Genomic DNA, 12,862 nt, shown 5'->3' on the forward strand with positions numbered 1-12,862 from the left:
GATTATTGGGGACCAAAAAAAAGTTGGAAAATTATTAAATATATTGGGAATATTAAGTGGCAGCATCTACTTTGTATTCTCAATAAATAAAAAATAATAATACATTCGTTTTGATAGATTTAAATTTTTTTGAAAATAGTTTCCGAGTTTACACTTTGTATTTATATTGAATTTTAATCAATTTTTAAAAAATATATTTTTTAGATACATTTAATTTAGATACACTTAAAAAAGTATATATAATTTGTGAAAAAATATTTACAAATGTAGTAAATACAAAAAGATCAAAATAAATATCAACTTTAGTACATTTTTATATTTTTTCTATTCATTGAATTCTTTTTTCATTTCTTTACAAATATTTTACTTTTTAAGTAGATTTAGATTAAGTGCATCTAAAAAACAAAAAGTTTACTAAAAAACAAAACATGAAAAAAAAAAAAATCAAAAACTCAAAACAAGGTAGTAAGATTTTATACTACATAATTAATTTAAAATATCACGTATAGTTATACGACACTACTGAATAATTATATTTAATAAAGATGTGTTAGGTTTCTGTAATTGGCAATCTCGTTGGATAAAATTTTGTTTAGTTGTATTTTTATTCATTCTATTGTATCTGTGAGGTTATGAGAGTTTAGATACAAATCCAATCCGAGTTGTGTTAGTGCAGAGAGTTCGTGTTGACATTTCATATATTGACTCGAGCATTATTGTTTTCCACTTCGCTAACTAAGTACAAGGATCTCGAGCGGTCATTTGTGCGCTCGAGCGGTGAAATGATTTATCCAGTATCTCTGCATGCGTCTGAACTTTTGGGAGACAAGTTTTACCACTCGAGCAGTAGATCCTGTGCTCGAGCGGTTGGCCTATATGTTTGCACCGCCTTTACTCACATTGCTTGAGTAGTAAAGTGTACGCTCGAACAGTTTTTGTGACTCTGTTTAGTATAACGTGTGCTATTTGCTATTTTTAGGGTTTAAACCATTCAGATTCTCAGAGAAGAGTAAATACAAAGTGTTCTAGATTGGAGGGTGGTTTATATGAGTTTTCTTAATGTATCAAAAGCGATCGATTGATCAACAATTTCATATTGAAAAACATCAAGGGTTGATTTTGCTTTTTTTTTATTTTTTTATTTATTTTATTTTATTCACAAAAGAGAAAGATGTTCATAGGTGGATTTTAGGGAACTTGAGTTTAAAGTTTTGATGGATTCCGGAGTGATTTATTGTCGTGGATTCGACATAAGCGTTATGGATTCAACATTGGGCAAACCAATTTCGTGGTGAAGACAGTGATAAAAGAGGTACATCCGGTTTGGTTCAATTTGGGAGTGGATTCGTTAAATAATTGAGAGTTCTTGTATGTAATTTTTTTTTGTTTTTTTAGTAGATTGCTTTGTGACTTTGGTTTGTGATTTTTTCGTCACAATTGGATAAATTCAATTATGATTTTTTCCATATTAAATCGTTATGTCGATTTGTTCTTAATTGTTTGATTATAATTGTTATTCATTATTTAAAATTAAATTATAATTACAAATTAATATTTTTAGAATTTTTAGATTTTTCAAGATGCCTTTCCCACGAAGTAATTTGGAGGAACTGAAATTCCATTGCCATGCCAATATTAATTGAACTTTTCTAAAGAAAAAGCGAATAAAAGTAGAAATGCCTTTGAATTAATGCATCGGGGAATGATACCTTTCTTATCTTGCTCCAACTTGGAGAGTACAACTTGATGCATGGAACTTGACAAGAAGCTTCCAGGCATTTTAACTCCAAGGCTGCAAGGGTGATTTGATTGAGCAAGGATCCTCTAGAGTTTTTTTTCCCTAAAGTTTCCTAGAGTGGTGCATGTGGTTGAGATTTAATGACAAGTTACATCAATTTTTCAACATTAAATCTCAACCACACAATACACCACTTTAGGAAACTTTAGGAAAAAAATACTTTAAAGGATCCTTGGTGGATTTGATTCTCCAAAAAAATAAAAAATAAAAAATAAAAAATGCAAGGGTACAAATATTACGTGTCAAAATCATGGACATGAAATTGAATCCCTAGTTAATTTTGTAGGGAGAATTTTAACATAGTGAGACGGATAAAAAAAAATTATTTTACAAAATAAATTGTTCGAATCATTATAATCAACCTTATGTGAATTCACTTCTAAGCCATCATGAGTGCCTTCTATAAAAACGAGTACAATCCCAATTTCCCAAAACAACAACCCAAGTGAGAAGAAAGAAAAGAGCAATTAGCAAAACTTGAAGAAAAAAGTTGTGCAAGTTTTGTTTTTCAGACCAAGAGAGTTGAATCGATGGGAGGCAGTTACTCGGACCTCGGACTTGACAAGTCTGAATCAGAAGCCGATGATGGATCATCGCCCATCACCACCCTCAAATCAGTTAAAGATTGGGACAACAAGGTTGCAGAAAGCAAAACCCCCCAAAACAAGAACAAACTGGTAATGAAGCAAATTAATTCCTGTGCACAAATTACAACTAGCTTTTTTTTTTTTTTTCGAATGATGTCAGATGTTGATAAGGTAGATTACAATGAAAAGACCGTAGTCACTCTATCATGTCGAAACCCAAACTTTTTACCTTCTCATTGTCTCGAGTTACAGTTACATAAACCACTCGGCCAATTACTTTGTCCAATTTCAATTATGTTATTTATATTGTTCTTGTTTTGAGATCTCTACTAATATATACTCTCTCCATCCCATTTTATTAGTTCATTGTTCTATTTTTTTTATTATCGTAAAATGTATTTATACTTTGGAAAGTCAAAATTTTAAATTTAAAAATTTCTAAAATTATCCCTTACAAAGAAATTATAAATATATTTAAAATGAGAATACAAAGGTATTTTTGGAATTTTATCTTTAAAATTTGAATTCAAAGTGTAATGATTATGTCTTCTTAAAAAGTTTGAATTTTTAAAAAGGATTATTAATTTGGGACGGAGGAGTATGTATTAGTAGGTGGCGCACGCAATATGTGTGCAATTGAAATAAGTAAGAATAAAAAAAAATTAATAACGAAATTAATATTGTGATGTGTACTTAGCTTAAGTGATATTAGTTCTTTTACTTTAAATCCAAGGCCATGGATACAAGCTTTGCCTTTCTCTTTGCGTAATTTTATTTGTTTTAAAATAGAAGAACAAAGATTTCACTATATATATATATAACCTTTTTTTATTTTATTTTATTTTATTCAGATTGTTGTGGACTTCACGGCTTCATGGTGTATATTTTGCAAAATCATAGCACCGGCTGTGAAAGAATATGCTCAGAAATACAGTAATGTTGAGTTTCTCAAAATCGACATGACTTCTCCTCAAACTCCCTTCATGGTACGTCCACATGTTCATTTTTGTTTTGTTTTTATTTTATATTTTTTATAATAATGATTATTATTTACTATTGTTATTGTTATGATATTTTTGTAGTATCATCACTCCCTTTCGTGTTGTGCATGTTTGGATTTTTATTTTTTATTTAGGGCTGCTATATGTAGGACCAAATCAATTTTGCTAATTTATTTTTAACTATATAGGTTAATTTACCCAATAAATGACAAACGCGGTCATTTGTTATATGGATTCATATAGAAAGTAAAAACTTCGACCAAAAATCAACTTATCCCTGATATTTGTTTGGATTGGGTGATTTTTTGGGTGATTTGGAAAGAAGAGAAAAGAAATATATATATATATATATTATTAACTCGATAATCATATATATAATATAAGTGATTGGCTTCTCCTGCGTATCAAGTTACTAAGTTATAATTTAATTTCACATAAAACTATCATATATATATATTTATTTGAGTAACACTTTAATAATACTATAAAGTTGATACTATTCTCCCGAGTTACATGTCTCGCAACATAACTTTTAAAAAAATTATATGTATATATATGTACATATACACATAAACATAAATAATTTAATTTAATATTATCTCATATTTAGTTATTTATGTTTCATTTTCATATCATAATTACAGTTAACACTATTGAAAATAGTTTCTTGAACCTAGTGGTGACTCTAGAATTTTTTACAGATGGAGTCACTTCATAAACTTAAGTTCTATATATAAATTCTAAAAGTATTTTTTTTTTTCCTTCTTAAAACTAAACAACATTATTTTGTTTAGTTTTGAATTTTAAAAAATAATTTTTAAGTTTTTTTGGTTTTTATGTTTTGTTGTCTTTAGAAATATATATATATATATATATATTAGTTATTTTTTAAGATGCACTTAAAACAAAAAATATTTATGAAAAGTGTAATGAATTTTTGTATTTTTTATATTTAGTAAATTTGTTTTTTAAAAATTCATAAATATTTTATTTTTTATGTGTATCTAGATTAAGTAAATTTAAAAATAAATTTAAGAATTTGCTTAAAATATTTAAAAATTTTATCATAAACAAAAAACACAAAACAAAAAATTCAAAAACTATTTTTGAAAACTATTTACCAACCATCTCTAATGGGTGTGCACCCTTATTTGATTAGAAAAAATTTAATATCACGGCAATTCTATGTCACCAATGACATGTGGTATTAGATGGTAATATCAATGACATAATATTACTATTGTATTAATTTTTTTTTTCTTATTTGATGGGATCTCTTAATTTTTTTAAAATAATTAAATTACATAAAATAAAATATTAATAATACAACTAAATTTTTTTGTTTGCTTGATGGGGGATGGGAACCCATCAGCAACACATTGGAGTCGCTCTGCTTGGGCCGGAGAGAATAGTACGGCCGAGCAAATTATGCCACCTTGACTTTTTGCCTTATAAGTTAAAGGTTTAGATTTTGTTGACCAATTTGCCCAATAAAATGTTTGGTCAAATTTATTTTTTTGGATTTAAAATTGGATTGGTAAAAAGGTGGACAAAATTTTGAACCATTAATTCACAAAATTTGCGGATGTGGCGAGCATTCAGTACTTACACTGAATGTCCAATATGTGCGTTGACTTATTTATTTATTTATTTTTATAAAAAAATATCATAAATTTGAGTGTATCAGTAAGAATTGAAAAATCTTTACTGATTAAATTCAAATTAATTATCAAGTGATTGTGTTGACGGTTCTTTATCTCAACGAAGAGGATTTCAAAATCGCCAAGTACAGAGGAAAAAAAAATTAAAAGAAGAGAGGAAGATAGAGAAAGATGATTGAGCAAATCATCGGGATGATTGAGTGAACAATCAAAAGTAACCATTGATTACCTCTACTCCTAAGTTTCGAAAAAGAAGTGCATAAAATAAAGTGTAAGAAATATATAAATGATAAGAAAAATAGAAATCAATTATCTTTGAGTTGGATGGTTATAAAGAAAAAACTTGTAGGTAAAAACTATCTAGTAACTATCCTACTCTTCTATTTCCTCCATTTCACACTTCATGATCTTCCACTTCATCTCTATGTCTCTATAATTTCCTTTAACCTTTATTTAATGTTCCATGTTCTCTACTTTATCCCCTATCATTTTTTCACATATGTTTAATACTTCATAACTTCTCATTAGCCATTTTATCAAAATTAAATTTTGATGTGACCCACAAATCCAAAATAGATTTTGAACACTGAAAGTCATGTCATAATATTGCCTTGGAAATTCAAATGTTTTGATATTTTCAACAATGGAAAATATTTTAAATCCATCAATAGTAGGTTGATCATCATTTTTATCCATGTTTGGTTTAAGAATATGTTCCTTCGCCAAATAATTTTTATCATTCATTGACAAATGGAATTGTTTTTCTATTTTAGCCATTAATGGTTTATGAGAAATTCCCATAGGCATGTTGTCTTCATAATTTGACTCTCAAAAAATGGATTTTTAGAGCGCTCGAGCCATATATGAAACATCATTCCTATTCATGTTTGGCTTAAGAACATGCTTTCTACCTAAATGAGTAGGAGAGTGCCACATGTCCTGTAATTATATAAATAATAAATAACAATAAAATGTTAGATTTATGGTGCCAACAATGTGCTTCCGAACTAGAGACAACCTCGGCCCAAAATTATTCTTATGTATTTATCTATAATTTTAAAAATAATTTTATGTCACCTTTGCACAAAGATATATCTATTTCTATTCTATTTTATAAAACGTACATTTAAATTGATGTAAATATTGTTATGGCCTTCTCATCCGATAACTATCACCACTTTCTAGCTAATAACTGTGACATCTGATAATTAATAAAATGATTTTTCTTCTCTATTCAAAAACTGCTAATCAATCAAATTATTCAACAATTTAAATATTGGACAAATTGCACCAATGCCTCCTATATTTTTGCTTTATTTGACATTATTATTATTATTATTATTATTATTATTATTATTATTATTATTATTATTATTTTGTCTTAATTTAATCTAATTGATTCAACAATTTGATTTTTTTGTTTTCATTTTATGGAAAATGCATATATGAGTGACATGTGCCATATTTTTTATGGATAAAATTATGAACTCGATCAATTTAGTGAGTTAACTTCAAACAACTCAATGATAATTTTTATTCAAAAATCTTAACGTCATTATCAATTAGATAAAATTGATATAAAATTTAAAATTAGGAGTCAAATTGAGCAAATTGGAAGTCTAGGGACCAAAATGATTCAATGGATAAGTGTAGGGACTACCAATGTAATTTGTTCTTCAATACTTATTTATTGGGAAAATTAACTTGGGAGTCCCTATACTTTGGTTTTTATGTCATTTGTTCACTGTAACTTTAACTAATTTGATTTTGACTTTAAACTTTTTTATTTTGTCTCAATTTGGTCAGCTTCATTTCAATTGTTAGAGCATTGTTTTATGAAAAAATGAACACATGAGCCACATGTGCCATGTTTTTAGAAAAAAAATATATATATATATATATATATATAAACTTGATCAATTTAGTGAGTTAAGCTCAACTACCTTAATGACAATTTTCTATCAAAATCCCTAACAGAGTTATCAAATAGATTATATTGATGAATTCAAAAAAAAAAAAAAAAAAAAAAGAAGAAGAAGAAGAAGAAGAAGATGAAATTGTCACAATTCTAATGTTTTTCTTTTTTGTTTGGTGAAAGTCAGTTGTTACTTTTCAGATTAGCACAGATGTAAGTTAATCTCCATACATTTATAAAGCACCAAGTACTTGCCCCAATAATTTAACCCCCCTAAGGATCCTTACCGGAGAGTTGAACCCATTACCTCCCCTTAGGGACTAAGCCCCTAGGAAAGTCATAGTGACCAATTAGGCTTAGTCTAGTTGGTTACATAGAACCTAATTTTAAGGGTCAAAATTGAGCTATTTGAAAGTGTAAGAATCCAAATAATACAAGGGGAAAAGTGTGGTGACTACTTGTGAAATTTGCCTTTATTTATTCTATTAATATATAAAGCGTACACCTCAGTTAGTGTGAATATTGTTACATATTTTATTTTTTTAATAATGCCCTTCTCGCTATCATTCCCTCCCATCCAATAACTATTAGATGATTTTTCTCATCCATGGAACAATCCAAAATTGCTAATCAAAGATTCTTATTCATCAAACCATGCAAATATTTAAATATAAAATTATCAACACATTGTATTTACACCCACCATTAATGTATAATTGTATATAAACAATATAACTAAAATTTTATAAAATGTTTATAAAAAATATTCTCTTATACCATTCATTGCACAAGTTATTTAATCAAGAGATTACATGTGCTCGAGGATTGGGGGGTGTACTTTGATGCTTTTTGCACCTCCTCTCTTTATTGATGTTTTCCCATATGTAATGTATGATTTCTCATCAATAAAGTTCTTTTTTGCTCATCAAAAAAAAAAGAGATTACATGTGCTCGAGGATTAATCGAGGTGAATCCTGGATACCATGGTGACATCCATCAATTTTCAATTCGTTTTATTTATTTATTTTTAAAGTAACAATAAAAAAAAAATTTAAAAAAAGAAGAGGATAATACTAATAAGTATTGTGGAAAGTGCAGGATGTGGCTCGGAAATATGATGTGAGAGGATATCCAACGTTTATAATGATGAAGAATGGGGAGAGTGTTGAGAAGGTTATAGGGGCCAACAAGGAAGAACTCAAGAGAGCGATCGAGAAGCACAAGGCCTAATACTAATTAATTAGTTTTTATTATTTTCTATAAAATCGTTTTTATATTATACTATATAGAATATATATGTATATGGTTATCCAAGAAAGTACACAAAAATGATGTTGAGGCACTAGTCTCCATGGATTACATCTCTAAATAAGATCTCTTGTTTGCCTTATATTACATCTCTAAATAAGATCTCATGAATGATGTTGAGGCACTAGTCTCCATGGATTACATCTCTAAATAAGATCTCATATTTGCCTTATATTACATGTCTAAATAAGATCTCATGTTTGCCTACAATCTCTCTCTCTCTCTTTCTCTCTTTCTCTCTAAGTCCTAGTCTTTGAAATGATCTATCCATCAGTTAATTAGTTAAAACTTGCTATTTAGAGAGATTTTTATTTGAATTTTGTGGGCCGTGTCATCGATATTCCCAAGTTTCCTTGTAGTTTTCAACATCTCTATTGTGTTTTTCTGCTTCTTATAATTTTAATTATTTAGTTTTCTAATCGGAGTGTGTTTCTTTTATTTTTGAAATACTAAATTTGAATTTTTAGTCAAAATTTTGAAATTAACTATCAATACAGGTGACATGACATTTTCCAAAAAAAGTGAAATTTCACTATTTGAAGGCAAATTTACTATCCAAAGGCACCAAGACAATTTCACTAGCTTCATGAAATTTCACTGTCATAAAATGCGAACATAGTGAAATTTTATACTTTTTATCAAAATTTTAAATTCATCAACGTCTTATTTGATAAATCGCAATGATACGATTCAAAAAAAATATAGATTTTTATTAAAAATGGAGTTCTAAATAAAAAATTATTAAAATTTTAACAAAGTGAAAGGTGCTAAATTTCCTCAAACATTATTACGAGGGTCTTTGGTCAAAATATTTGAGAATCCAACTACCATTTTCTTTTTTTATTTTACAAACTTATAATAATAGATCTCTAATCAAAATTCCTTAAATTAATTTATACTTTGCATTGAAAGAAGTCCTTTTAGCTCTTACCACTATGTTGCTTGATCAAATTGGCTCTGGCTTAGCACCCCATGACAAAACCAAACTTCAGTGGTATTTGCCAGCAAAACAAAGTAGATTTTTGAGAACAAAACAGAACTATATTCTGACTATAAATAGAGCAGATTCTGGCAACAAACAGAGAGGTTTCCAGAAGATGTTCTCGTTTGTGCACATGCGACTCGCCACTCATTCAAGTCCATTAGATTAGTAGCTTTGATATTTGTATTGTGTAATAATTAGTTGATTATTCATTCATTTAGGTTTGTAATAATTAGTTAATTAGGCCATTCGAACCCTCTTGTGCGAGAGCAAATTTGTAATATTTGTATATCTTCCAACCCCATTTCTTTCTTTCTTTTACTTACATGCTTATCGTGGTTATATGTAGTATCATGTTTTCGTTTCAAATCATTACCATGCTTTGCATCCATTTTTTCATGTATTAAGGTTCGATTAATCATTTTTGAATATCATTGTCATTTTCTACTTATTTGAATATGTGCGTTACCATATGCTTTGAGTTAATCCACATGATATGTTAATAAGCTGAACCTAGTAGTTGCATTCTATTTTGCATATAGGGTCATGCATTTTTCTAATTGCTTTCTTTTTCTTTAGCTTACCTTGGAGTACTAGGTGAGCATTTTTTACTTTAGTATATTCATGTGTGTGATTGTTGCCATGCTTAACATCTTACTATGAGGCTATGTGCTTACTCAAAATGAACTGTTTGAATGCCTGTGGATGAAGGTTATTTTATTTGCATTGGGGATGATCTTGATCAAATGTACGCATAAGCTCATATCCTTTCTTTTGAGTTGTGTGCACTCAAAACCTTTTTAAAAATCATGTAAAATCAAGTCATTTCCAAAGTAAGAGAAACAGTTTATACTTGTGTGCCTCACATAGTAAATGTTAGCATAATAAAATCAGAACATGAGCATGTAATGTCCATAAAATTCACATCATGATTTAGTAGAGACCGATCTTTGATTGGATGAGTGGGGTGCTCAATTCATTTCCATTTCATACCTAAGTTCCCGAGCCAAGACACTTTGGTTATGACAGACAAGTGGCCTTTGGCACGAGCCACGGATTTCCTAAAATTTCCAAAAATATTTAAGTGACGATTATGAAATCTGGCAATGCAGTTCATTTTTGGCATCTCTGATAATTAATAGATTTTCTAGGATTTGCCGGATTTCAACTCTCAATCATTTTTCTGTTTCACATTGCACTGTGAAACCAGATTCAGAACCACGAGAGTCCGTACTGTAGAGCCATTGTACCTGATGAGACTAAACCCCTCCAAGAAGCGCGAAAACCCGCTACAGATATGATAGAAAGGTATTAAAAATACACATGAAAAAATAGTAAGGGTTGTTAGAGATATATCCTTATTCGTTAATAGGGCTACAAGGTCAAGTTGAGTCGTACTTTAGTCTATTTTGCTTTGTTTATTAAGATTTTAACAAATTCGAGTTCGAGTTTAAATTCAATAAAAATTTAACAAACCAAATTCAAATAAGTCCTTATTGAGCCGAACTCGAGTCTGTTCATGAATGACTATGTTCATTTGTAGCCCATTGATTGATATCTCCTCATTTATCTTATATTAGACTCTGTCGTGCTGACATTTATATTCTTATTATTTTTATGTGGTTTAATTTTATATGTAATAAGGAAAAGCTTATGTACTAACTAATAAGAAAGTTTATATTTGTGATAGTGAGAAATACATAGTTGAGTTAATGACAAACAATGATGCTTTTTCCACTATAAACTGAATAATTATCTGTGATCTGAATAATTATCTTTGATATATAGATGCTTTTCCCACCATGTAATTTGGAGGAATTGGAATTCCATTGCCATGCCATTTGAACTTTTTTAAAAGAAAAAAGGGAATAAAAGTAAAAATGTCTTCGAATCAATGCATTGGGAAATGATACCTTTCTTAACTTGCTGTAACTTGGAGAGTACAACTTGATGTATGTAGGGGTGTAAATTTGGCCCGGCCCGGCCCATGTCTGGCTGAGCCGGCCCACGAGCCAGAAAATTAGGTCTAGGCCCAGGAGGTATTTGGGCCTTGGGCAGACCGACAGGCCTAGGCTCGGGCTTGAACTAGGCCTGGATGGGCCTGAACATTTTTTTTCCTATTTTTTTCACCAAATTTTTTTTATTTTCCACCAAAAATGACATTGGGTCTCGAGCCTAAGTGGACCAGGCCTCAAACCGGGCTTTGAGTGGGCCTTGAATAGACTGATGGGCCAAGGCAGAAGGGCTAGGCTCACGGGCCGAATCAGGCTCCGAAACACACAGCCCAAGCCCAGGCCCAGGGTCTTAGGTTGGGCTGGGCTCGAGCCTAGTTGGGCTTGGTAGGACTAGGCCTGCCAGAGCCGCGCGGGGGTTTCGAGTTGTCCACAAGCCATTTTTACACCTCTAGATGCATGGAACTTAACAAGGCTACAAAGGTGATTTGATTCTCTCTCTCAAAAAAAAAATAAAAAAAATGCAAGGGTACAAACATTACGTGTCAAAATCATGGACATGGAATCAGATCCTAGTTGTATTTTATAGGGAGAATTTCAATACAGTGGGATAAACAAAAAATAAAAACTAACAAAAACATGTGAGATGCAAATGATTCTGTGATGGGTTGCAAGTGAAAGGCTATGGGGATGCAATCTTTGTGTTAAAATTTTTTTCCTATCCTACTGGAATGCAATTCTTCCTATTTTATAAAAATGAGTACATATATATATATATATATATATATAGAATTAAATTGTAAAGAAATATTAAAAAATTACACCTCATCATAACAAAGATATGATAGAAAAGTATTAAAAATACACATGAAAAAATAGTAAGGGCTGTTAGAGATATATCCTTATTCGCTGATAGGGCTGCAAAGTTAAGTCGAGTCGAGCTTTTAGTAAATTTTGCCCCGTTTATTAAGATTTTAAGGAATTCGAATTCGAGTTCGAACTCAATAAAAATTTAACGAACCAAATTCAAATAAGTCCTTGTTGAGCCGAGCTCGAGTTTGTTCATGAATGACTATGTTCATTTGTAGGCCATTGACTCATATCTCGTCATTTATCGTATATCAGACTTTGTCGTGGTGACATTTATATTTTTATTAACTTTATGTGGTTTAATTTTATATGTAATAAGGAAAAGCTTATGTACTAACTAATAAGAAATTTTATATTTGTGATAGTGAGAATTACATAGTTGAGTTGATGACAAACAATGATGCTTTTCCCACTGTGAACTGAATAATTATCTGTGAACTGAATAATTATCTTTAATATATAGATGCTTTTCTCACTATGTAATTTGGAGGAATCGAAATTCCATTGCCATGCCATGCCATGCCATGCCATTTGAACTTTTTTAAAAGGAAAAAAGGAATAAAAGTAAAAATGTCTTTGAATCAATGCATTGAGGAATGATACCTTTCTTAATTTGCTCTAACTTGGATAGTTCAACTTGATGCATGTAAGGGTGTAAATTTGGCTCGGCCCGGCCCATGTCAGGCTGAGCCGGCCTATGCTCCAGAAAATTAGGTCTAGCCCAGGAGGTATTCGGGGCTTGGGCAGGTCGACATGCCTAGGCCTGGGTGGGACTGAACATTTTTTTT

General features: G+C 30.2%; 1 protein-coding gene across 1 annotated transcript; it reads left to right on the plus strand.

Moving 5' to 3' along the window:
• Positions 1-1,786: 1,786 nt before the first annotated feature.
• On the plus strand, positions 1,787-8,352 carry LOC114294956 (thioredoxin-2). Its single transcript, XM_028239146.2, has 3 exons — positions 1,787-2,475; positions 3,237-3,371; positions 8,061-8,352. The coding sequence occupies exons 1-3, from the start codon at positions 2,329-2,331 to the stop codon at positions 8,190-8,192; spliced, it is 414 nt and encodes a 137-aa protein (XP_028094947.2). The 5' UTR covers positions 1,787-2,328; the 3' UTR covers positions 8,193-8,352.
• Positions 8,353-12,862: the final 4,510 nt, after the last annotated feature.

The sequence above is a fragment of the Camellia sinensis genome, chromosome 11 (genome assembly GCF_055761805.1).
Source record: "Camellia sinensis isolate YWXY chromosome 11, ASM5576180v1, whole genome shotgun sequence".
In the NCBI taxonomy this organism is placed as follows: domain Eukaryota; kingdom Viridiplantae; phylum Streptophyta; class Magnoliopsida; order Ericales; family Theaceae; genus Camellia; species Camellia sinensis.

What these genes read in the sequence shown, in the direction of transcription:
- LOC114294956 (XM_028239146.2), top strand. Translation starts at nt 2,329, where the DNA reads ATGGGAGGCAGTTACTCGGACCTCGGACTTGACAAGTCTGAATCAGAA. An exon ending in CCCAAAACAAGAACAAACTG is followed by an intron (nt 2,476 to 3,236) that starts GTAATGAAGCAA and finishes TATTTTATTCAG; the next exon opens with ATTGTTGTGGACTTCACGGC. An exon ending in CTCCTCAAACTCCCTTCATG is followed by an intron (nt 3,372 to 8,060) that starts GTACGTCCACAT and finishes TGGAAAGTGCAG; the next exon opens with GATGTGGCTCGGAAATATGA.